Source organism: Sceloporus occidentalis, unplaced genomic scaffold (assembly GCF_023333645.1).
Source record: "Sceloporus occidentalis isolate IW3139 unplaced genomic scaffold, rSceOcc1.0.p SCAF_7, whole genome shotgun sequence".
Lineage (NCBI taxonomy): Eukaryota > Metazoa > Chordata > Lepidosauria > Squamata > Phrynosomatidae > Sceloporus > Sceloporus occidentalis.
In genome coordinates, this window is record NW_028316987.1 from 41,456,579 (window position 1) to 41,483,722 (window position 27,144).

General features: G+C 38.0%; 1 protein-coding gene across 33 annotated transcripts in view; it reads left to right on the top strand.

Moving 5' to 3' along the window:
• The window catches only part of CLASP2 (cytoplasmic linker associated protein 2), a 163,006-nt gene that overhangs the window by 129,971 nt on the left and 5,891 nt on the right, over window positions 1-27,144 (top strand). For 17 of the 33 annotated variants that reach the window (XM_089532686.1, XM_089532689.1, XM_089532694.1 and 14 more), the window contains 12 exons: window positions 6,355-6,518; window positions 7,221-7,299; window positions 7,427-7,477; window positions 9,924-10,067; window positions 11,229-11,372; window positions 12,465-12,571; window positions 16,701-16,854; window positions 17,370-17,598; window positions 19,607-19,800; window positions 21,083-21,211; window positions 22,521-22,727; window positions 23,022-23,138. In XM_089532686.1, coding sequence (XP_089388812.1) covers window positions 6,355-6,518; window positions 7,221-7,299; window positions 7,427-7,477; window positions 9,924-10,067; window positions 11,229-11,372; window positions 12,465-12,571; window positions 16,701-16,854; window positions 17,370-17,598; window positions 19,607-19,800; window positions 21,083-21,211; window positions 22,521-22,727; window positions 23,022-23,138 — 1,719 coding nt within the window. The remainder of the gene's footprint in view (window positions 1-6,354; window positions 6,519-7,220; window positions 7,300-7,426; window positions 7,478-9,923; window positions 10,068-11,228; window positions 11,373-12,464; window positions 12,572-16,700; window positions 16,855-17,369; window positions 17,599-19,606; window positions 19,801-21,082; window positions 21,212-22,520; window positions 22,728-23,021; window positions 23,139-27,144) is intronic. The other 16 variants (XM_089532692.1, XM_089532696.1, XM_089532701.1 and 13 more) reach the window with 1 other exon arrangement.

Genomic DNA, 27,144 nt, shown 5'->3' on the forward strand with positions numbered 1-27,144 from the left:
AATACACATATCATTTGATGTATAGGATTTATTCAGTTCAAAATTGATGAGGCACTGAGCACTTGTTTAAGGCACATAGCACAACTACGAAGACATGTATGTTCATTCACTTAGATCACAGAAATCATACTGGTTACAGTCTTCTTTAACTTGTCCCATATATCTTTACTTCTGTCTGCTTCCCCAAGACCTAGCCTAAGTCCATTTCAAATTTCTTGATTACATTGCCTCAAGTGACAACGTTTAAAGTTAGATATATGTGATTCACAGATCCGCAATAAATGCACCAGATAATGGAGCAAAGAGGGAGCGGGCTGAACATCCCTAAAGGACACATTCCTCTGTGACTGGTCTGGACCTCTACTGTACATGTTCACTGAAATTAATACCATTCACCAAAATTCTAGTAAAAATCCATAAGGAAAAAGCAGATTATGTTCTGATAGTTCCATGGATGGCTAGGGTAAATGTAGTTCCTGACCTTACTTGATATGTCACATTGGGAATGCATGCTCCTCAACCCAACATCAATGCCTCTGACATATTCCCATAGAAGAGTGCACCACTCAGACTTTAAGGCTCTTCATTTCATGGACAATGAGGACATCTTCTTCCAGTACAATCCTCCAGGTTGGCTCAGCCTTCCATCTTTTCATAGGTCAGTAAAATGAGTACTCGTCTTATTGGGGCAGTTGGCTAACACATTGTAAACTGCTTAGAGAGTGCTTAGCATTATAAAGCGGTATAGAAATGTAAGTGCTATTGCTATAAATGCTATCTTAAATCCAGCCATTCTTTGAGAATTCTAAGTGTTCATAAAGTATTCTTTTGTTATTTTGTGGGACTATTAAGTGGCAAGTGTGCACAGTCACATGGTTCTCTGATGGATTGAGTCTGCATTTCCTGTACTGCAAGGAATAGGGACTAGCCGTTTCATCTGTTAGACACTATTTGCCATAGTGTGCATAGTCATTACCATTGGCAGTGCCACAGCTCATGGCAAAGAGATTCCAATTGCTAGTATTAATGGACTTACACTTGCTCATGTTCAAGACTGATATTACCTCAGCCAGACAGCACCCTTTGATCAGATGAACCTAACCTGACATTCTATAAAAAGAAGATAGTTCTCCAACTAGTCATGTCCTTTTTAACTAACCTTGTATTAGATTTTCTTATGCAATTTCAAAATTGTCTTACTAACCTTCCATCAGAATCCATCTTCATGACATATTAGTCTCTTTGTTGTTTTTATGTAAGAAGAATATTAGATTTCTGAATTTCTGACACTCTCAGAAAGTCATCCCATTTCTTAATATGCTGTGTTGGCCCAAGGAAGGGTCTTCCAATATCCTTTCAAAGATTAGCTAAATGGGTGGCAGACATCTGTCAGGTTAGCTTAGCTAAGCAGCTAGAACCACTGTTCTTAGCTGTCATTCTTCAAGAGCAGTAGCAACTTCAACAAACTTGGATACAGTGAGTGCCACTTCTGAAATTGTGGAAAGCGGCTACCTGGTTGCATCTACTGACATTTTTAAACACTTTTTCCTGGATTGTACCATGCATTCATATGTAGTTTTTGATTGGGCAGTACTTTCATCCTTGTTGATTTGCCCCATTTTGTGGAAGTAAACTGGTCACTCACTCATCTGTGTGAGGCACAGAAATCATGAAGAAGAAGAACAGGTTGCTTACCTGTAACTTTGGTTCTTCAGATGGTCGTCTGTGCTCATACAACCCGCCCTCCTCCCCTTTCTTTCAGGTCCAGCTTCAAGCTGTGGCACAACATGGAACTCAGGAGAGAGTAGCTTTGGCACACAGGAGCATGCATGTTGGGAAGGAAAGGTGGGGTTCCTGCCAAAGCTACTCAGCTCAAGAATTTTCCATGCCACACTCTGCACATGTGCAAGACCCTTTTGTCTGAAAGCACAGGTGACCATTCAGAGAACCATAGTTACAGGTAAGCAATCTGTTCTTTCACTGTCAATTTTGTGTTTCAAAATTATTCCAGTTCAATTATTCAACTCAGATTATGAAACTGAGTGTACACTTTCAGTTGAGTGGACTGTCCCTGTAAGTGTGACTACAGGAACAGAAGCCTCATAGGCATCTGATGCCAATTCAGTAAAAGCTGTTTATGGGAGACACTCCAGAATCATGTCCTGATTAGTGATTTCACAAGAAGAACCTTGCCTGTGTATGAGGATATCATTCACCTGACCATCCATATTATCATTTGATTTTAGTATGCCATTAGGGATGTCTCTCACAGAAGAATTTTAAGAAGAACTAGTAACTTCCATTAGCACATATTAAATTTGTTTATGTCAAGCTCATATATAGTCTACAAGTCTTGCACACCCTGCAGGAATATGACCCAGATTTAATAATTATCTTCTGCTTTCTGTTGCATGTTTCTGTAGAGTGTGAGAGCTTAAAATAATATATATGATCTTCAACGGTTATGGTTTAGTGGGTTACAATATAATTCTGTCTGTTAAAATGCCAGTGCTTGAATTGACCCATAACTGATATGAAAAATTTTTCAGAAAAAGCCGTATATTTCTTCAGATGATATATTTTGAAAAGCATCTGACAGGTAGAAAAGAGACTGGGGGTAGACATAAGTACTTATGTAGTGCTTGGGAATCAGATGACAAAGATGTTAATACTGAATCATTTAAAAACCCATTTATATTTTTGCCATACAGGAACTATGTAGATGGCAACTAATTTGTGTGTTTTATCTTTCCCCCTCCCACCCCTCCTTTTTTTTTCTTTCTTTTTGCATGCGGTCCCCTGTGTTGGAACTCTCTATAGAGAGTAAGTTGGTTCAATATTTGTTGGAACCCTAACTTTATTGCATGACTGATAATTAATCTTTCTCCCCTCTGCTTTACTCTTACAAAGAATGTGTGCAGTTTAGCTTTTGCGCTTTATAAAATCTTTGCAATTATGCAGATTATGCTGAAATGTTTTGGATGTGTTTTGTATACTAATAAACTCACATTTTGGTTTTATATTTCTGCTGTGTATAGTGGTGACTGGCGCATCTTAATTTCATATCACCTAAGGAAAAATCTGTTGACAGCAAACTATAAAACAATTTTACTCCTCTGCTGTCCAGTTTCAGTTTCATATAGATTTTCAAGAATTGATTTGAGCATACAGTACAACTGGCCCTCATTATCCACAGATTCTTTGTCTATCGATTCAACCATCTGCAGTTTGAAAATAATTAATATATATATATATAAATTCCAAAAAGCAAGCCTTGATCTTCCATTTTATATAAAGGACACCATTTTACTATGCCATTATATTTAATGGGACTTGAACATCCATGCATGTGGAGTCCTGGAACCAAACCCCAGTGGACACCTAGGGCCCATTGTATTTAGCTGAAGCAGTGCTACAGAAACCAGTACATTCACACAACCACTGTTAACTTCACTGTTTGGATATTCCATTTCTTGGATACCTATGCTTTTTCTGAAAGATATATTTTGAGTTCTTTTCCCAGAGTAAACAGTGGTGAGCACTGGATGAATTCTTTCTGTGATCCAGTACAACTACTCACAGTGCACAATTTGAAGAAGGCTGAAAGAAAGAATTGTTGCTAAGTAGTGGGTCCTAGATATTTGCATGTTGTGTACAACTGAGTCATTTGTATGTTAGGACATCACTGTTGAAGATGGTTGTAGCCACTCAGAACTGTTTTAGCATGCCTCAACATAACAATCAAAATTTGTGAATTGCAGTATTGCATATTTGGTGCTGCTAAATAAGTGTTGTTAGTTTTAAATGTGTGTTATGTTATCTACATCACATGACTCAATGGGATGGATTCATTCCAACCTATTCTAGCTTGATCTCTAAGGAAACCACATCCACGCACAAAGAGAAGGGGATTTCTTTGGCATTTAAACCTGCATACTACAAGGTATTGCTCATAAATGAGTAACAAAATGTTGGTATACTGTTCAGACCTCCCCCCCTCCCAGAAACACATTCTAGGATCAGAAGTGTTTGCCAAAAGCTAATAATACAATTAAGAAAAATTTTCAACTCCTAATTGCCACTCTACAATGTCCACTTATATAAAAAGCATAAAAAAGAACTTTCAACATTCAGAAGGTATCAGGATAGATAGGCAGAATTGCAGCATCAGTAGACAACTGTAATAAAAAAGAAGAAGAGCACAGCATTCATAAGTGAGAACTGTAGGATGTAGAAAATATAGAATCACACATCCTTCCACCTGCAATTATTTTCTGTTAGATCAATAAAACCTTAATGATCTAAGGGAGCATGGGTTCTGGAACAAATAAAAAATGACTTATCATGTTGCTCAAAATGATTCCAGTTTTGCATAACTAATACCCCTCACCTCATGGGAGAGCTTGTTCATGAACAGATAACTCCCAGATCTTTGAAATTTTGATAGAAAAACCCACTGAACTTTTCTGGAAGTTTTTCAGTTGTTGCTCTTGTGAGAAATTTAAAATATTTGGGGGAAACACCCAGAACTACAACTGGAGGAGACTTGCAATGGTTTCCTTGGTCATATTCATTGATTTGCAAACTTTGACCCAACATTCCTACTAGAAAACATAGCCACCACATGTGGGCTAGACCTATGGCACTTCCTGCAGCATTTATTTTGTGCCATGATATAGTCTTAAATGAGAAATAACAATAGTCATTTCCCTGACTCTTTAACTTACTCATTGCACTGAATTAGAAGTTAAATACGTGTCCCAAAGCTAATTGTCTTTTGGCATCCCTATATCAGCTTCTCATCATGCTTATACTCCCTTCAGGTGATTTGGTCAACATTTTGTATAATATAGATACTATGCTTATTAATTTGAGTTATTTGAAACTTAAATGACATTCAGAGTTAGTTGTGAGCATATCTTTCACAACACTGTACTGCATAAAAAGCCAATGAATAGTTTATAGAGGGCTTGTTTCATCAGGAATTGAGAAGTAGATGACTGTGATAATGCTCTAGCCATGCACAATGTAAGCACAGGCTAGCTGCAGTGTCTTTGCAGACCTCTTAGCAGAGCTATCTTGTCAATCTCAGGAAGTTTTATTGATATTCAAAGTGACACTAGAATCTAAATAAAATTGCTAGTCTCAGCTCTATTGAATCAGTTGTTGAGTGGTACTTGTATAAATTCAGTTGTTTCAACAGATATTCAACTTGTGACTGGATTTAAATGTCTTCCTAGGAAAAGGTATCCCTTCTGCAGCAACAGATTGTTTAATGTATGCGTTTTTTAAAAAGGACATAAGTTTTGGTCAGCTTTATAATTGTGTACCTCATTATTTTGATGCTGAAGCAGTGATATTCCAGAGTTTACTAATGGCCAAGCTTCCAGTTTGAAGTGCGGTATCTTGTTCTGTCTTTGTAAACTGTTACATTAGATTGTAAATTATACTGTCTCTATAAGCCACTTTAAATATTTTATAAACAGTGGTTAAGAAAATTAAATCAAATATTTGCCACAGCAATTCTTTATAAGAAAAGAAACTTGTACGCTTCCTCTCCTTCAGCATAAATACCTGAATAAAGACCACTAGAGTCTTGTTGGGGCATCCTGACCTTTTAAAATGTCTATGTTTGTGTTGTGTTTGCATGTTGTATTGCGTGCAAGCCTGAGTGGATTTAACACTCTACAAGAGTGTTAATCTTCTGTCACGTAAGCACAAAGTACACTCAGTGATTAGCATTGTGATGTGGGAAGAGAAAGAAGGATCTGGGTGCATTATGTATGTATGACAGAGAGACAGAGAGCTCCCCTACCTCCTGGTCAGGAATGGCATTTGGGTGCTATAAGGAAATATGGCACCTATGTGAGTAGGAATGTGGTGATCCTACAGCAGCTGTACAGATTTACCCAAAGGAGCTGCTGAGCATGAGTGAATAGAAAGATCAAATCCATTTAGAATGGGTCGTGATTCTTGAAAGTTTGAGACATGCTACATTAAACCATTTCTGGGAAATTCAGTGCAAGGGACAACACCAAAGGGAGGGAGGAGGGAGATAGATTAAGAAGTTGCGCCAGTCATCACAGCCTTTCTTTATCCAGCGGTACTGCATGTAATACTAATTTTCAGAATGGCATATATATTCTTGAATCACAGATTCTGATAAAAGGCAGAACAGAATGTTTTCCTGCTTGGCTGTAAATTATTGCCTCTGTCTGCTTCTGTGTGTTACTACTTTATTCTTCTATGAATTCAACACAGGCAAGCAACAATTCCTCTTCTTCCCTACTTTCTTTTTTTCCTTTTTTTTTTTTTTTTTTTTTTTTGTCCTCCTTTTTTTAATGCCTTCTCCAGGTGTTCAGCATGTTTTTGGAAACTTTGGTAGACTTCATTCAAGTCCATAAAGAAGATCTACAAGATTGGCTATTTGTGTTGCTTACACAACTGTTGAAAAAAATGGGTGCTGACTTGTTGGGGTCTGTGCAAGCAAAGGTTCAAAAGGCACTTGATGTAACAAGGTAATAGATGGTTGACTGCGTGGGAATAGGTACATATTTTTTAAAAAATCTGTGTCTTTGTATCAGATGGATCGTTTGGTTTCTTGGGGATAGACTTTTCCCAAAAACCAAAAACATGGTGGTTTCTTGAATATGGACATTAAGAGTATAGAATGAGGTTAATCTGTTTCCATATTGACCAACTGATTCTAGAACTATATTGCTAGATTTAAATTAATTGAAGGCATATCTGATAGATTGTATCTAGCACTTTCCCAAAAAGATTCAGCTGTCTTCCTTAGTATTTTCAGCATTTCCAGACCAGTCATCCTTATATGAATTTGTTGTGTGCCTTCAAGTCATTTTTGACTTATAACAATCCTAAAGTGAACCTATAACATGGTTTGCTTGGCACAATTTGTTACCAGGGGATGCCCTTGCCTTCCTGTGAAGCTGAGTGTGACTTGCCCAAGGTCACTCAATAGGTTTCCGTGGCCAAGTGGTGATTCAAACCTTGGTCTTCAGAGTCATAGTCCAATTTTCAAACCACACCACCACCTTGACTTTCCCTTATGTGACTAGCCAACCATCTTTTCTGTTCCTGGAACATTTAAGTAAAAAATCTCTGTTATTTCCTGATTTCTTCCTCTTTCCTCTGCTTTTATTTTCTTAACCAGATTATGGAGTGAGCTTTGAGTTTTAATGAAACATTCATTTTTGCAGGGAATCTTTTCCAAATGATCTCCAGTTTAGTATTTTAATGAGGTTTACAGTTGATCAGACCCAGACACCCAGTTTAAAGGTAAGATATTTTGATGTTTTAAAGGAAGTTAGACTTGTGAAATTTTGCTCATTAATAATGTTGTATTTGTGTTGCATTCTGTGTTGCTGGTTTTCAATTAGTGGGTTTTGTTTTTATAAAATTTCAGACGGTCAAGCCAGCACTGCAGGACCAGCTGCGCTCTTTTTGGAGCTCCAAGGTTTTTGTCTGCATTATTGCCTTTTTAACCCACTATGTGTAAATTTTACATTCTTAAAGTTTTATTTGTATGCATCTATATGCAGCTACTAACTTGTGCAAGGAATTCTGAGCATGCTTTCATCCAGTTGGTGTCAAGCGTTGTGCTTCTGTTAGAACGTTTGACAGTAAAGCTTACAAAAAACACAAAGGGAACCAACAAAGTAGAAACAAATGTATGGCTGCCTAACACTAAGCTGGTTATGCAAACTCACTCTATCCAGTCTTCTAATTTTATGTTTGTGATTTCCCAATCCTCATTTTACAGATATAGTGGACTCACCCCTGAATTTATTCCTGAGCTTCCCATAGTCATACAGTAATTTTGCATATTGAAAATGTGATACCCATCAATTTTTAAAGTTTCAATATAAACATTGTATGATATGCGGAAATAAATTCAGACATTGATGCAAAGGCTGAAATGCTGTAATGCATTGGAACATATAAAAGGTGGAATATTATCCTGCAGATGTGCATTTTGAGAACCTTTTGGGTATAAATGGAATGAATGTTAAGAATTTAAACTGAGGCAATTTGGGAAAGTAACAAGCATATATACAACCAGCATTTTTTCCCTCTATCCTGCACGCAGTAAATGTACACAGTCTGTTAATAGCTTTTCACAAGATGGCACTTCTTTATTCTTAAACACTGTAGTGCTGAAGTCACATGCAAATATCTCTTCATTTGTCTAAAGTGTAACAAAGTATTACTGTACATGCTTTAAAAAAGAGATTGTTTTGATGGTGTGTATAAGTAGAGATTTTTCCTTTTGACTTTGATTTTGCAGTTCTGTAGATTTCAAATTAAAATCAAGGCTCCTACAGGGAAATCAGAGGGGTAAAGTTGGATTGTCTCTGAACGTTACATGATACTAATGTATGTCCATTTAACTTCAAATCATATTTATAATTCAGTGAAATTATATAATGTTGCTGTATATATGAAGACTGGAAGAAGTGTTTAATTGACTTGACAGACAGAATTTATGGTAGAAGGAGAAGATACTCTATACTTCCAAAATATATATTTGGGAGTTCCCCTTAGTCTAGGAGAGTACTGAGTCTGCCTGTTTCTGATGTAAATTGAACTTATTTCATTCTTGAAATAAGTGAAAAGCCTCATAATCTTATGTCATACACTACTTGGAACTGAGTCCTCCACTGTTGAACATAGAGTAACAAGAATTTGAGCATGATGAAACTGTAGTTGTTGCTAAAGGAAGGAAGGAAGGAAGGAAGGAAGGAAGGAAGGAAGGAAGGACGGACGGACGGACGGACGGACGGACGGACGGACAATATAATGTCTTTACCACATGCATACCGCAGGGAAAGAAAGGGGCATGAAATGACAAAAGTTATCTCTCTTTATTCCCATTGGATGTTATTTGGGGAAAAGCTAGCAAACATTGCCAATCTTGGCTGAAATAGTGTAAAGAAAAGGAGGACATGTTAACCATGGCCCTCTGAACCACAGTCAAGACTTGGAGAAGGAGAATGAGTTAATGAGATTCTATGGCCAAAATTGGGGGGGGGGGGGGGGTGTCCTTTCCTTGTAAGCTTCCATTTGAAGGCTATAGATATTGTGTTGGATGCAACCAGAAAATGATAAAAGAGGAATTGGTCATCTTGGAATATTCAGATGAAAAACTAACTAGTTTTTAATCAGGGTGCTTTTCCTGTAGTCTATTTGTTGGGACTTGCCATTTTGACCCAAAGGATTTCTTTCCAAGTATTTTTTCCTTAAAATATATGGGGGGTAAAAAGAACTATTGAAAACATTATTGAAGAACAGTTGAGTTCTAAGTACGGTCATATGCGTTGACTTTATAGTAAAAATGGCCTGAAGGAGTCAGCCAGCTTCGTTGTTTGTTGTTCAGCAGAAAAATGTTTAGTTAGACTGTTCACGGAGATCTCTTTGGCACTTCTGCAGCCTTGAAACCTGATGGGATTTAAAAAAAACTTTTTGAAACTAACAAGACTCCAATTTGATATTTCAGACAGCAGTGGAAACATAACTTCAAAAGTGTTTTGCCATCAAGTCTCAAGGAGTTGTTGTTCAAGATACCCTTTGACATAACATTCTCATAGCCATTACATCACCTTCTCTCTATATCTTTATTAGAAAATTATATGTTGAATATAAAATTATTCTTCAGAATTCCAGTTATGAAATTCCACTTACACAACTGCTATAAGACATAATTATTATAATATTATATATATTTCTGCACTAGGTCTTGGGAAGATGATTGCAGAGTGGAGATACCATTTTCCTTCTGTTCATGACTCTTATCCTGTAATAATAGGTTGCTTGGTTGTTTCCATGAAAAAAGAATTCTGTTCCATTCACTTTGTGCTGACATACCTTTTTGGATATCTGTTTGATTCGCAATCTTTTTATAGGTAAAAGTTGCCATTCTTAAATACATAGAGACTCTTGCACAGCAGATGGACCCAGGAGATTTTGTAAATTCAAGTGAAACTCGTCTGGCAGTGTCTCGAATTATCACTTGGACAACAGAACCTAAAAGTTCAGATGTTAGGAAGGTATTTCTGTTTGTATTAATATATGTATAAAGTGGTTCTTTGTAGAATTTTTGTGCTTTGTACCTAAATAGACATAAGGAGAACGAGTTGTGGATAACATACAGATACTAGGCGCTAGGATAGGTAAAGTCAGTCTTCCTATCTCAATTAAGCTACTAAGACAACACAAACATAGAACCCACTTTTTTTCAAAATCTACCCCTGCAAGATGTGCTATGGCAATAGTAAATTCCCTTTTCCTTTCCACCAGGGTAAACTGTCCTGATCATGTCCATGTCATTTCTATAAGAACTTCATGGAGGGTTTGGTCCATTTCTGGGACATGAGGAGGCTGCACCTGTGTGTTTCGTATATGTTGTTGGGAAAGGCTACATAGTTAGATAAAAATGATCCCAAACACCCTAAAAATAGAAGTCCACTTTGGATTTTGGAAAATTTGTATTTTTATGTTAAAAATTAGTTTCAATGATTTAAACACCATGTTCTAGTCAGAATTTAAATGATTTGTTTCAAAATTATTCCAGTGTTTCATAAAACATACGTTTTTAGAATATAAAATGAGAGCCAGTGTGGTGTAATAGTATGAGCGTTGGACTACAACTGTGTTTTTCAAAATACCTTTTTAAAATATTTTACATTATTTGAAAGAGAGTTAACTTCAAAGATACTTCTGTAATTTAGCGGTGCTCTTCAATGGTTTTTCATTATTTTCTGTATCCTGTTGAGAAGCTGCTGGAGACAGAATTGAATTGCTCTAGATGTTTTGCTGTTCACTTGAACAGAAAGAAGTTAGCTTTTTCTTAGCTATAAGTTAATTTGTTTTAAAAAATGAGAAGATTAGAAAGAGATAAAATACTGTGGGACTGTTAACCTTCATAATTGTAGTGAGATATATGGAATATAAAGTGGTTCAGGTATGCATGCTTTCTTTTCTTTTTTTAGGTTGTACAGATACAGATATTTCAGAGCAGCTTGCAAAGCTTTGGCTGGTATAAAATGCTAAGATTCTGATTGTCAGATTGAATTCCTTGCTATCCAAAAAGTGTTCATTTCCTATCATATTTCTGTTACAATGAGCCTTGGCCATCTGCCTAGAATCCTCATTGTTAATATGTACTGTACTTTAAGTACTTACTTTAATGACTTGATCTTTTTTCCTAGGCTGCACAGTCAGTGCTGATTTCACTTTTTGAACTGAATACCCCAGAGTTTACAATGCTGCTGGGTGCTTTACCAAAAACCTTTCAGGATGGTGCCACAAAGCTGCTTCACAATCACCTCCGAAATACAGGAAATGGTGGTCAGGTAGTCTCTTTCCTTTTATTTAGTCTCTGTTAAATATTTTAATGGTTTATAATGCAGATAGATTTTTAAAATGCTAGGCTAAAAGAAATTATGTATTTAATTATGCATAATTTATATATTTAAGTCAGAAGATGCTGTGATCCTATGCGGGATGAGGTTATACTCCCCTGAAGACACTGGTTTCCTAGCTTGGGTACTCCTAAATTCAGTCTTCAGCCTGGAAACTCAGGTTTCAGCAGAGGCCAGGAGTGCATTCGCACAGTTAAAGTTTCAGTAGAGATATCAGATCTGGCTATAGAGACATATGCCTTAATTACATCACATTTGAATGATGTAAGGCACAAGGGCTGCCTTTGAAGAATGTTTAGAAAATTAAGATCATCCAAAAAGCTGCAGCCAGATTGTTAACCAGGGCAGGCGACAGGAATCACAAAACTTGTTACATGAGGTCCCCCAGACTATTGATTTGGCACAATTCCAAGTGCTGGTTGTGACCTGTAAAGCCCTATATCACTTGAGTCCAAATTATCTAAAGATCCATATTCTCCTTTATGAGCTTCCCCATGAGGTCTCCTGGGGAGACTATTCTTCTATCCCATCACTGCACAGGTTCATTTGTGGGAACACAGCAGATGGCTTTGTTGGTAGCTGCTCCTAGGTTTTAGAATTTGCTTCTTAGAACAACTTGATTGGTGCTCTGCCTCCTATCCATCTTTAGGAAGGTGTCGACCTTTCTGTTTCAGTAGGCCTTTGCTGGCTGATTGCTGTGGGAGCAAAGGGCCTTTCAGAGTGTACTGTGCTGTTTATCTGTAGATTTTCTTTTTAATGGTCAGATTTTAACTGCTTTTAATTCTATTGTTAATTTAATTATATTTTCATTTTTGTATTATATTAATTTTAAAGCTTTACCTGTTTTAACCTTTGTAAGCTGCTTTGAGTCCCAGTTACGTTTTTGTGCATGATTTTTCTGAAGCATTGCATTGTGTCATATTGATTCATTTGCTACTGGTCTAAATCTAACAATATGAGAAGAAGCCTTCATGTGTTTGTCTAAATTAAATGCTGAGCAAAGAACTTATTTTTCTATTACAGAGTTCAATGGGAAGCCCTTTAACAAGGCCTGTTCCACGCTCACCAGCCAGTTGGTCTAGTCCCATCACTTCCCCAACTAATACATCCCAAAATACTTTGTCACCAAGGTAAGAGACTAACATTTTATCCAGTTGAATACAAGACTTTCATCCATTGATGGATGTAACTGCCCCATTTAGGCTGGATTGGGGCCACAGCAAACACATGCGCAGCCCCAATCCAGCCAGCTTCCTCTCCTATTTGAGGTGGAAAAAAGCAGCCCCTTTGGTTCTGGAGCCGGCTTTGCACCAGTTCTGAGGCATGTGGTGTCTAAATACCATGTCCCCAAGTCACCCCGAAGCTACCCGGCATGTAATCACTGGCACAACTTCTGGGCAACTTGGGGGCTGAATTTAACATCTGAAAAAGTGTAGTGCTGGAATGTTGTAAAGGCCAAAAACAGTACAGTACTGCATATGTCAATCTTCTTTGTTCCATATGTATGTAGTACCTTCATTTTGATTTGTTCTCCATAATCCCTATTGCCAATGGCAAGATGTTTTCCCCCCATAATTATGCTGTATTGTTTCATTTTCTTCATTAGAGGTTTGTTCTGTCTTCTCTGTCAGGTTATAGTAGCAGCCCTCTCCCTTTATTGTTCATGCCCAAATCTTTTGCTTGGAGATGTGCTAAAACTCAGTAATAGACCACATGATATGTACAGTGCAGCCTTGCCTTACGCAGGGATCTGTTCTGGACCCCCCTGCATAAGGCAAATACCGCGTAAACTCAAGCCCCATTCAATAGAATGGGGCTCATGTTTGTGGCAGCGCGCGTACGCCACAGGCATGTGCACCATTCCCTGTATTACAGGGCGGCTTCCATGTAAAGTGGAAGCCACGTATGGCACACTTGCGTATGGAACAGGCGTGCTGAATACATTTGATCCCAGGATGGTTCATCTCCAGTTAAAAGAATTAGCTAGCAAGTGAAGGAAATAAACAACTATGGCTTACATAAATCTATTGTAATTTTTTTTAAAAAGTTCATTTATTTATAATAAATACATGATCCATACAGTTTTGTAATAACACTTAAGGCATAATACTATACATTTGAAGGTGAGTTTGTCATAAAATTCGGCATAAATCTTGCTGTAAACAAGCCCTTACTTAGAATCGTAGAGTTGGAAGAGACCACAAGGGCCATCCAGTCCCCTGCCATGCAGGAATTCTCCATCAAAGCATCCCTGACAGATGGTCATCCAGCCTCTGTTTAAAGACCTCCAGGGAAGGAGACTCCACCACACTATGAGGGAGTGTCTTCCACTGTCCAACAGCCCTTATTGTCAGGAAGTTCCTCCTAATGTCAAAGTGGAGTCTTTTTTCCTATAGTTTACATCCATTGTTCTGGGTCCTGTTCTCTGGAACAGCAGAAAACAAGCTTCCCTTCTAATATTTAAACAGGGCTGTCATATCACCTCGTATCCTTCTCTTCTCCAGGCTAAATGTCCCCAGCTCCCTAAGTCGTTCCTCATAGGACATGGTTTCCAGACCCTTCACCATTTCAGTCGCCTTCCTTTGGACTCACTCCAGTTTCTCAATGTCCTTTTTGAATTGTTTTGTCCAGAACTGGACACAGTATTCCAGGTGGGGCCTGACCAAATCAGAATAGAGTGGCGCTCTTACTTCCCTTGACCTAGACACTATACCTCTATTGATGCAACCTAAAATCACATTGGCCTTTTTAGCTGCCGCATTGTACTGTTGACTCATGTTCAACTTGTGGTCTACTTGGACTCCTAGATCCCTTTCACATGTAGTGTCATTCAGCCAGGTGCCCCCCATCCTATATCTATGCATTTCATTTTTCTACCATAAGTGCAGTACCTTACATTTCTCCCTATTGAATTTCATTCTGTTAGCTTTGGTCCAGCTTTCTAGTCTATTCAGGTCGTTTGGAATTTTGATCCTGTCCTCTGAGGTATTAGCTACTCCTACTAATTTGATGTCATCTGAAAATTTGATAGGTATGCCCCCAATTCTGTTATTCAAGTCATTGATAAAGATGTTGAATAGCACTGGGCCCAGGACAGAGCCCTATGGGACCCCACTGGTCACTTCTCTCGAGAATGAAGAGGAGCCATTGAGGAGCACAGTTGCTTGTCTAGCCCACATTTTACCAACTTGTTTGCAAGAGTATTATGGGGAACCTTGTCAAAGGCCTTACTGAAATCAAGATATACTATAGCCACAGCATTTATCAAGCTGGTGATTTTATCCAAAAAGATCAGATTAGCCTGGCATGACTTGTTTCTCTGAAACCCATGTTGACTTTTTGTGATTATGAAATTGCCTTCTAGATGTTCACAGACTCTCTGTTTAATGATCTGCTCTAGAATCTTTCCTGGTATTGAGGTCAGACTAACTGGACGATAATTGTTGAGATCCTCTTTTTTCCCCTTTTTGAAGATGGGGACAACGTTTGCCCTCCTCCAGTCTGCTGGGATCTCTCCTGTTCTCCAGGAGTTTTCAAATATGATTGCCAATGGCTCCAATATTACATTTGCCAGTTCTTTTAATACCTTTGGATGTAGTTCATCTGGTCCTGGAGACTTATATTCATTTAGATTAACATGGTATCCCTGTAGTATCTCTTTACTTATTCTGTGCTGAATTTCCCCTATTCTGTCCTCTGCTCCATTTTCCTCAGGCTGAGCACCCTTTTTCTTTTCTGAGAATACTGAGGCAAAGAAGGTGTTGAGTAATTCTGCCTTTTCTCTGTCCCCTGTTAGCATTTTGTCATCTTCTCCATGAGGTAGCCTTACTATTTCCTTATTCTTCTTTTTGCTGCGGACATATCCAAAAAAGCCCTTTTTATTGTTCTTTAACCTGTCTGGCAAGCCTGAGTTCATTCTACGCTTTAGCTTTTCTTTTTTCTTTTCTTTTTTAAAGTTTATTAAGTTTAAAAACACACATTCTTAAACACTAACACACAAGCGCTCTAAAAGATTACATAACAAATATGAGTTTGATTGGTGTTCTTTGCTCAGAGAAGTTCTTCATTCAATTCAACTCTATCTCACATCTCTTTCCATCCTTCTTCTACATCAGCTACCCGCTCCTATGCCCTGCAAAAGGTTGAATCAAACTTCTACTCTTTCCTCAAACTTTCTTTGTCCCTCACCCCTACATATACCATTCCAATTTCCTTATCTTCTCCTTCATATTTTCTGTCTTTCTACATTCTTCTCATTCTTCCCTTATATCTCATCTTCCAGTCATATCTACTCATACCTTCTTCACTTTCTTGACCTTCTACCTTCTCTTTCCATTCCCTTCTCTAGTTTTACTCTTCTTAACTCACATTCAGTCTGTCAGCTTCTCTCCCCAACTCACATACTAAAACTTCGGCCACCATTGATTTATAAAGCCTAATACTCTCTTTCATCTGGCTTATCTTTTGTTAGGCTACGTTGTTCTTATAGGATTTAATTCTAAAAGATCATTGTATATCTCTGGAATCAAAGTAATCCAGAATCATCATATGCTTTAGCTTTTCTGACTTTACCCCTACATGTGCTTGCTATTTCTTTGAATTCCTTTTTGGTGATATCCCCCTTTTTCCGTTTCTTATACATGATCTGTTTAAAACTTAGCTGAGATGAAAGTTCTTTAGTCATCGTTTCCTGAGACACCTCCCATTTTTCTTCCTCGTTGGAACTGTTTTAGATTGTGCTTTCTGTATCTCACTTTTGAGAAACTCCCATCCTTCCTGAACTCCCTTCTCTTTTAGTATTTCTGACCACGGGATCACACTCAGTACTAGTTTACTGAAATCCGCTCTCCTAAAGTCTAGAATGCATGTCTGACTATGTCTGGCTTCTCCTTTCCACTGTATAGCAAACTCCAGGAGAACATGGTCACTTCCACCTAATGAACAAAGGCCAAATGTCATCACAGCTGTCTACCTCAGTGGCCAATACTGAAGTCCTTTATTTTTAAAACTCTTCTAATTCTTTCCTCCCCTCAGAGCCAAAAACACCAGTATAAAGTACCTCATATGACAGGAATAAGAATGATTCTCACCTTCACCAGCTGCAGGTGCTGGTTTGCCTAAGTGCCAGACAGCTTGATTAAATCCTATGTTCTGTTGAATTTTATGTCAAGATTCTTATACAAAGATAGCAATTAGAGAACAAAACACATGGTGGTTATTAAAAAAAATTACTGTGTTTTTGTTTCTGTTGTTGTACAGTGCATTTGATTACGATACAGAAAACATGAATTCAGAAGATATTTATAGTTCTCTCCGTGGAGTGACTGAAGCAATTCAGAACTTTAGCTTCCGCAGTCAGGAAGATATGAATGAGCCTATAAAACGAGATTCCAAAAAGGAGGATGGTGATTCAGTGAGTATTTCAGTTGGTGTTGGGGAGGGGGATTAATTAAAATAACTTAAGAGTCGTAGATCTGAACAAAGACAAAGATACCCCCACTGCCTTCCCATGAAAACAAAGGTAGTAGCCAGAGGCAGTGGGATGATGCTAGTAATACGGAACCAGGATTATAGGGACAATGAAGGGGACAAAATAAAATGAAAAAAATGTTGTGTGTTAGTAATGCATTTTCCCCTTCATCTGCTTTCATGATGTAAAAATGATGTTTTGTTAAATGAAGTGTCAACCTAGCCTCAATCAAAAAGGCCAGCCTCAAATTAAAAGGTTCCAAAACCTATTCTTTGGAACACTCTGCCAAAGACAGTGTGAGATGCAGAGACTGTAATGAACTTCAGACACTTTTTGAATACATTGTTCAGTTACCCAGGCTCATAATGACTCTACATAAATATTGTTAATAAATAAATAAATCTTGGTCTGAAATTATTATTATTTTTTTTGCACAAGTCTCTCTTTTCCCTTTTTAGATTTGCAGTGGGTCTGGAATAGTAGATCTGCGAGCAGGAGGTGGGGCTGCTGAAACAGGCCGAACAGCTCTTGACAATAAAACCTCATTACTTAACACGATGCCTCCTCATTCCTCCCCACGGTCACGTGATTATAATCCATACAATTACACAGATAGTGTTGGTTCTTTTAATAAATCAGCTTTGAAAGAAGCCATGTTTGATGATGATGCAGACCAGTTTCCTGATGGTAAGTCAAGTATGATTCAGAGTATCAGGGAAGGGGGTATATAAAAGGGGCCGTACAAAGTAAAGATAATTGTTATTGGACTCAAGTGACATGTAAGAACAACAGCTTTGAGGACAAAAGACATCTGTTAGGTATCTTTAGTTACGATAAACTGAATGAAAATCTGAACTATAATCCAAAATGCTGACATGAAAAGGCAGAAAAATTAAATATACTATGTACATTTCTTTTTTTTAAATGTTAATAGTTCATTTTGCCTGTTTGTAATTAGGGCTGAAGGGCGGGATGTAAATACCTAAATAAATAAATAAAATAAAATAATTTTGAAACAATAAGACTGAGTGAGATGTAAGGAAAAAGGTACAAAATTTATTATGCAGCCAAAAGCAAGAGAAGAAACTGTAGCCACATTTTTAATCTGTATATGAATTTTTCTGAATGTGTTTTAATGATTTTATAGTGTTGTATTTTAACTGAAGGGTTATGTGTTTTTAATTGTGTTTCATATTTTAACATGCTGTACCCCACCTGGAGCCTTGAGGAGAGGCGGGAGAGAAAATCTTCATCATTATTATTGTCATAATATGTACATTTCTATACTGCTTATCAGAGACTCAGCACTCTCTAAGCGGTGTACAATCTGTATGCTAACCGCCCCCAACAAGCTAGGTACCTGTTTTACGGACCTGCAAAAGGATGGAAGGCTGAGTGAACCTTGGAGCCCTGGGATTAAACTCACAATCTTGTGGTTGCAGTACTGGCATTTAACCACTGTGCCACCAGGGCTCCCTTATTATTATTATTCCCATATCATCACTACCGCAGTAACAGACTGTCCCATCTATACAATAAAACCAGCACTTCTCAGTATATAAGCAAAGAACAGTAGTTGGTGTTATCTATGTGTTGTCATAATCTTAAAACTTTCATTTTGAAAAACATGTATAAGAGAAAGTGCTGCACTGAACTTATTAAAGCATATGTAATAGTTTGTAGCTATATTTGTCATTCATGTCACAGTGTCTGTGGAAGACCTAGAGAGGTTTTTGCTCATTCCCAATGCAAGACAGCCACCTGATCTCCCCATCACCCTTTCACAGAATAGTAGCGTTTTAATGCCATGTCTACGTGTGTGTTTTCCAAAACAAGTGTGTTTCAGACTGTACTGGAACCTTGAATTCATGTCTTGATCTGAACTACTAGATCAGGGGTAGGCAACCTGCAGCCCGCGGGCCTTTGGGGGGCAATTGTCTATAGAAGCCTCAGAAACATGCATTTATATTAACATTTTTTTAAAAATCAGCAAATTTTTTCACGTGTCCTCCATTTTTTTAAAAAAAGTGTCTTCCATTTGAAAATTTTGTCCTACATTTGTCCTGGTTTATTTATGTATTTAATTTTTTTTTTAAAAAAATTATTTAATTATTTATTTTTTCGCTTCGGCCCCCCAGTTGTCTGAGGGAAAGCAACCCGGCCCCCGGCTCAATAAGGTTGCCTACCCCTGTACTAGATACAGGTAGTAACAAGTAAAGAGTAATGTTAGTTTGACATAAGTCCAGGATCCATCCTGCCTTGTTCATGTTCATTTTTAAAATAATTAATTTGGGGTCTCAGTGGTTGGATATGTCTTTTCTCCTTTGTTGGTTAGAAATATTTAGGGATATTTGACTGGAGTCAGTTATTGCCACATCACTAGTAACTATATGTTAGAAGGGGGATGCCTCTTACTGGAGACCCAGCAGTCTTCAAAGAACCTTCCACTGGTTCAGATTACAGATCAAACAGTGCCTGAACTGCTCTCTGTCACTCAAGTAGAAGGAGAATTTGCCAGACAGCATTTTCCAAGCTATGCAGCAAATAAACTAAAAAAGATATTAATTAGCTACAAGTGTTCCATCCAGGAAGGTGCTTGTTAGATCTTCTGTTGCACTTTTCAAATCAAATTTTTTCAATCAGGAGGATTGATAAATTCACTTTTTCTTTCTTTCTTTCTTTCTTTTTGGTCCAGAACCTCCCCTGGACCATTCTGACCTGGTAGCAGAATTGCTCAAGGAATTATCAAACCATAATGAGAGAGTTGAAGAAAGAAAAGCTGCTCTCTATGAACTAATGAAATTGACTCAAGAAGAGTCATTTGGTGTTTGGGATGAGCACTTCAAAACAATTCTCCTTCTCTTACTTGAAACTCTAGGGGACAAAGAGGTAAGGTCCTAAATGATGATGCTATATATATATGGCTGCTTTGTTTTCTTGGATTTGAAACAAATTTTGATATTAATATTCCTCTTGGAAACTTAGTACATCAACATTATAAACTTTTGCCTCAATAGAAAACTGAGAAGAAACTAGATGTATATTGCTTTCTTGATATAGGATGTACAGTAGCCCATCCTCTTCTTCATTTAAACAGATCATGTTATCACAGCTGGAGATTTTTTAAAAATGTATCTATAGGGATTTGGGTATTTTTAATGTATACCTTTTTAACTGTATTTGTTTTAATGCTGTAATCTGCTTGGATTCCCTGTGATTAAGCAGAATATAAATAAATAAATATTATTATTATTATTATTATTATTATTATTATTATTATTATTATTATTATTATTATGGAGCCCTGGTGGCGCAGTGGTTAAATGCCTGTACTGCAGCCATTCACTCAAAACCACAAGGTTGCGAGTTCAAGACCAGCAAAAGGGCCCAAGCTCGACTCAGGCTTGCATCCTTCCGAGGTCGCTAAAATGAGTACCCAGACTGTTGGGGCAAATTAGCTTACTTGCTAATTAGCTTACTTCCTGTTCACCGCTATGATCTTTGGAATAGCGGTATATAAATAAAACAAATTATTATTATTATTATTATTATTATTAGCAGGGTTGATGCTCATTCCCTGCATGACATGAAGGGGAGATATGTTCCTCACACTATGTTGTCACAATTTCTAGCATTAGTAGAGGCGTCGGATGCTCATAGATCTTCATTGCAACAGCAATGATGTTAGATATGATATTTTAATATACAGTTTATGTTTATGTGTCTGGCTTAAATACCCTAAAGGGGCCAGATCCTTTCTGATCTTGGAAGCTAATCAGGGGCAGCCCTGGTTAGTGCTTGGATGAGAGGCAGCCAATGAATACCAGGTGCTGTGGGCCAGCAATACCACCTCTGAGTATTCTTGGTTTAAGAAAACCCTATAAAATTCACGGAGTCACTGTAAGTTGACAGGTGACTTGAAGGCACACGCACACACCCATTCTGATATTAGTACCAAGTAAGCATGACATTCCCTTCAAATGTTCTTGGAGAAGGAAAGATGACTACATAATTTTTTACCCATAATTAATCTAGGAAGGCCCATATTTTTGTAGACTTGCAAAAGGAGGAATTAAATACTGGATTCAGTTCTGGTATTCATAATTCTGCTGTTAAAAATTAGTTCGAAGATGTGGAATATAGACTAAATCAAGTATTTTTAAACTTTCAGCATGCAATTAGAGCACTGGCATTGAAAGTTTTAAGAGAGATTTTAAGGCACCAACCAGCAAGATTTAGAAATTACGCAGAGCTTACTATCATGAAGACACTAGAAGCTCATAAAGATCCACACAAGGAGGTTTGTATCGTGTTCAGTAGGTTTATGTTGACCTTGATGATGTGATTTAAATTTTCACTGTTTAAAAAAATTAAAATGCAGTCTAAGAATATTGACATGGTCATCAACTTGAACTTTGAGAAAATTCAGAATCCAAAATAAATGCCTTGCACTGTAACTTTTGTGGAGAACACTATTGGTTGGTTGTGGTGGAAAACATCCCTTAAACTGAATTTCAGTAATCAATATTGTAACCTGAAACATATAACCTTTCAGATTTATGAATATTACTGGGATATAATATTAATAATATATGTTGTACCCAGTTACTTGAAGTATGTCTGATGCTAGTTCGAAAATACATAATTCTTCCCAAACCAGGATTTTGCTTGATCCCAGCAGTACAGGACTACATCATAGTGAAATGGCTTCTGTGCCACTAAAGCTGAATCTAAAGAGAGTTTCTCTGTACTTTCTCTGTATTGTTGCTAATACTCTTCCTGCCTGTCCAAAGATTAAAGTCTTCTGGAGAGACCTTGCTCTGTGCGCCATAGTTGTGGAGGCAGGTATGGAATGTGCTTCCTTTGCAGGCCTGAGAGATATAATGCTGGTTTTGTTTTGGTACCAAATTAAAACATAGTTTTCCAAATCCAAACATAAATTGTTTATTATGATTTTAGAATGTTTAAATTATCCCTTACCATTTTAATTTTTACATTGTTCTGGATGGTTTTAAATTATTATTTTTGTACATCTCACTGAGATGATGGAGGGTAGAAATGAATAAATAACCCTTCTTTACCAGCTTGTCCTTTATCTAATCCTGCTTTGTACATGCCATGTTAAGAAAAGATAGAAAAATCACTCTCACAAATACATAAAACAGCAGTTAAAAGATTGTGTCATTGCCACACTCTGATGTAAAATAACTAGCTAAAAAATCAGCTGAAAATAATTGTGTAAATATTTGAATTAATTAGGAATCAGCCCTTGTTTTCAAGCAGGATTCTTCCCCCTCTCCCATTTTTGAAAAGACAACATTATGATTGTTGTATGTAGAATTGAAACATCCAAATCTTTAACTGATGCTTACACATATAAATTACTTCATTGTTTGGAGACATTTTCATTTTCAGTTCTGAGGGTTCTAAATGCTCTTTTGACAATCCATCTTCACTATAACTGAGATGTTGCAGTATTGAGAGGAATTTCATTTATTAAGCAAAAAAAAATTCTGTGAATTTTCCAGGCAGTTTTAATAGTTAAACTACAAGTAAAAGTGAGCTGGTGCTATTTAATTGCTTCTCAGTGTTTCTGTTTAATCTTTCAGGTGGTAAGATCAGCTGAAGAGGCTGCTGCTATGCTTGCTACATCTATTAGTCCAGATCAGTGCATCAAAGTACTTTGTCCCATTATCCAAACAGCAGATTACCCTATAAATCTGGCTGCAATCAAAATGCAGACTAAGGTGATAGAAAGGGTACCTAAAGAAACACTTGCTCAACTCTTGCCAGAAATAGTACCAGGTCTAATACAGGTAAGAAGGTATAAAACATGCACAAATAACTATATACAAGAAATGAAATAAATCATGTGTCTTGCAAAGAATTAGGATGTAAAACCTAAAATATAATAAACCTGTACATTGAGTATATTTGACCAATTTGTTTCTTTTGAAGCCACTTATCATCCTGCCCACCTAATATATAGGGATTTTATCAGTTAGTTCCCAGCCTAATGTAATATTCTTGCAGGAAATGACTTTTTACATTTTGTTTTTCTGTCTTATTCATTAACTGATATGATTTTAAATGCTTTGTTTTATTTCTAGGGCTATGATAACTCGGAGAGCAGTGTTCGGAAGGCTTGTGTCTTCTGTCTTGTAGCCATTCATGCAGTGATTGGGGATGAGCTAAAACCACATCTTAGCCAACTCACTGGCAGCAAAGTAAGTGGAGACCTATTAGACCCGAGAACCTAATTTGGTTTCAGACCCTTAATGTAAATGGGTGAATTTTGGCGGCAAGTTTCTTTTCCCAAGCATTTAGCTTTTGCTGTTTTCAGGGAACTGATAGTCATTTCTAATAATCACATAAAGTCAACTTGGGTTTCAGAGAAACAAGTCATGCCAGGCTAATCTGATCTTGTTTTAAGATAAAATTACCAGCATGGTAGATGAAGGGAATGCTGTGGATATAGCATATCTTTATTTCAGTCAGGCCTTTGACAAGGTTCCCCATGGCATTCTTGCAAACAAGCTAGTAAAATGTGGGCTAAACAATGCAGCTGTTAAATGGATTTGTAATTTGAAGTCGAAGGCTGTCATGGCTGGCATCCAAAGATTTTTGTGAGTTTTTTGGGCTATGTGGCCATATTCTAGAAGAGTTAATGTCAGGAAGAAACTCTTCTAGAACATGGCCACATAGCCCAAAAAACCCACAAAAATCTAAGGATTTGTAATTGATTGACTGGCCAAACCTAAAGGGTGCTCAGCAGTGGCTCCTCTTCAACCTGGCAGGAAGTGACCAGTGGAGTGCCACAGGGTTCTGTCCTAGGCCCACTGCTATTCAACACCTTTATCAATGACTTGGATGAAAGGCTAGAGGGCATACATATCAAATTTGTAAATGATACCAAATTAGAAGGGATAGCAAATACCTCAGAGAAGAGGATCAAAATTCAAAATGACCTTAATAGATTAGAAAACTGGGGCAAAGCTAACCAAATTAACTTAAACAGGGGGGATGTAAAGTACTGAATGTAGGATGGAAAAATGAAATGCATAGATATAGGATGGGGAAGACCTGGCTTAACAAGACTACGGGTGAAAGGCTCTAGGAGTCCTAGTAGACCACAAGTTGAACATGAATCAGCAGCTAAAAAGACCAATGCGATTTTAGGTTGCATCAATAGAAGTATAGTGTCTAGATCAAGGGAAGTAATGGTGCCACTGTATTCTGCCTTGACCAGGCCTTACCTGGAATACTGTGTCCAATTCTGGGCACCATAATTCAAAAAGGATGTTGACAAACTGGAGTGTGTCCAGAGGAGGGTGACTAAAATGGTAAAGGGTCTGGAAACCATGCCCTATGAAGAGAGACATAGAGAGCTGGTTATGTTTAGCATGGAGAAGAAAAAGTTAAGAGGTGATATGATAGCCTTGTTTAAATATGTGAAGGGATAACATATTGAGGATGGAGCAAGATTGTTTTCCGCTGCTCAGAGAAGAGGACCCAGAACAATGGATACAAGCTATAGGAAAAGAGATTGCACCTTAACATTAGGAGGAACTTCCTGGCAGTAGAAGCTGTTAAACAATGGAACACACTCCCTCGGATTGTGGTGGAGTCTCCTTCATTGGAAGTCTTTAAACAGAGGCTGAACAGCCGTGTGTTGGGGATGCTTTGATTGAAAGTTCCTACATGGCAAGGGGTTGGACTGGATGGCACTTGTGGTCTCTTCCAGCTCTTTGATTCTATGATTTTATGTTCTGTGAAACACTCCAAGCATTTTTGGAAAAGTGTATAAATAAACTGACTATATGACTATTGATATATTGGGCAGACCATCAGGATTGAAATACTCCTCTGTTTTTAGAGCAGTCTGGAACTCAGTTTATACATATATCAGAATCCATAGATGAATATTTTCTGGACTGTACTATTTTAAGCAACAGATAAGATGTTGCATGTTTAAGAGTCCCCAACCACATAAAGTACTTCTGTATGCAGGTAGAACAAGTGTATGTCATAGGTGACTCAGTGATTAAGATGCTGACTCTGACGATTGCAAGATTGGCAGGTTGGCAGTTCAATGCCCGAGTGATGGAGTGAGCTCTCGTAACTATCCTAGCTTCTGCCAACTTAGCAGTTTGAAATCATGTAAAACTGCAAGTAGATAAATAGGTACCACTTTGATGGGAAGGTAACAGCATTCTGTGCAATCATGTTGGCTACACACGATCACAGAGTTGTCTTCGAAAACCTTTACCTTTAACCATGCCAGTATAGCAGAACCCATCTTCTTGGCATGCTGATTCTGTGTGCAAAGCTTTCCCTCATGGGGCAGCATTAAAACTCTCAATTCACTTATGCAGAGTTCCTGCATAAGTGAATTGAAAAGAATTACTTTCTTTGCTCTGGAAATTACATTTAAGGGTCTATTCAGACATGATATGAAACAGTGATTTCCCACTATAGTAACAAGCCCATGGTACTTTCTCCTCATTTCATCTTTCACACTTATAGGAAGTATAAAAGTTACTCCGTCATTGTTATGACATCTGAACAAGCTTGATTTAAATGAGGGTTAGGAATCATATTGCCCTCCAGATATTGTTGGACTGTAATTTGCAACATTTCTCACTGTTACTGGTATTGGCTAGGACAGCTGGGATTTGCAGTCCAGCAGTGCTTGGAGGCTGACATGATTCCCATTGTTGGTTTGACTGTGGTTGATAAGAATGAGCCAGGGTCAAACCATGGTTTCAGATCCTGATTCCCAAACTGCAGTTTCTCATGTTCAGATATGCCCCTCCCCCTTAAATGTTTTTCTTTTCCCTTCACACCCCTCTCTCAAACCTCCTCTCAGCCTTGGGAAAATAAAAACCAAATCTAGTTCTGCTTTTCAGACTGCTCCAAGGCATGTTGGGGACATGTACTCATTCTTACCTGCCTTCCCCAGGAACTGCAAAGATGCACACACAATAGCACTCTATAGCAATGTCTCCTCTGGAGCTGCCTATGCGAACAAAGCTGTTAATCTGTTTATAATGAAATAGATCCTCCTTGTGCCTCCAACCTTACAATGGCTGAGGCACTGGATTCGGTTTCCACTCAGCAACAATTAGAAACAGGATTTAGCTTCCAAGACAATTAATATTTAGAGGGAGCTTTGGAACAAGAGATGAGAACTGACCCTGACACAACTGCTTCCCCTCCAATTCCACCAATCCTTGCCACAGCAACCGCAGCCCCAGTTTCTTCTGTAGTGCCTCTCAAGCCCAAGAGAGCATGCACATGTGCTGCAACCTCTCACAGTAGTCTTTTTAAACCCATGTTATAGTCACCAGCCATTATGAGCAAGGTAATACCATGACGGGTACATTGCCTATGCTTTTTCCCATGTCCACACCCTTGTTTGATTAGAATACGTGACTTCAGCAAATTTCCTCTATGGTGGCAAAAGAGCTGATTCCTCTAAAAGGCGCAGACATAGTCAGCCCCTCCCTTCTCTCCTCCCCACAGAAAAATAGCATAGCAAGCAGCTGAGCAGCCTCCACTGCTATACAGTCTTTGGAAGTTGTGAACTCTTCTGATCCCCTTTACCTGGAGCTAGCACTCAACATGTTCTTCAGGACTTAGATATTGCTTCTCTCTCTACAACGTCCCCGAGAAATTCATCTGATTTAGGAGAGGAGGAATGGTCAGCTACTGGTGAACAAGAAGAATCAACAAGGGAGAGACATTTCAGTTTAGGTGATTTTGTTCCTTTCTTATCTAAAGCAGTCAAAGCCACACAAAGTTGAGACTGATTCTATCACCAACATTAATACTATGCCCTGTAAGAACACTTCATGAGGCAACCCTGTGTTTCCTAAAGCTAAAATCCCAATTCATGCTGCCCCTTTGTCTCCTGATTTCAGAGATCTCATTAAATCAGAATGGGACTCACCAGTGCAGGGTAGGAAAGATTTAAAATATGGCTCAGAAGTTACACACCCTGAAGTGGTGGAATTTCTCAAAGCCCCACTTATTGACAGGCCAGTTTCAGCTTTCCTTACAGGTCCTCTGGCACCCAGACAAGAAGATTCATTTCTTAAAGATTCAAGTAAGGGGAGCACACATGCAGCTCTTAAATGCTCCTTGTCTATCTGGGCCTTCTCTATGACCACCCTGATAGCCAGAGCAGCCATGCTCAGGGTTCAAGATACTTTTACTAAGCAAGATTTAGAT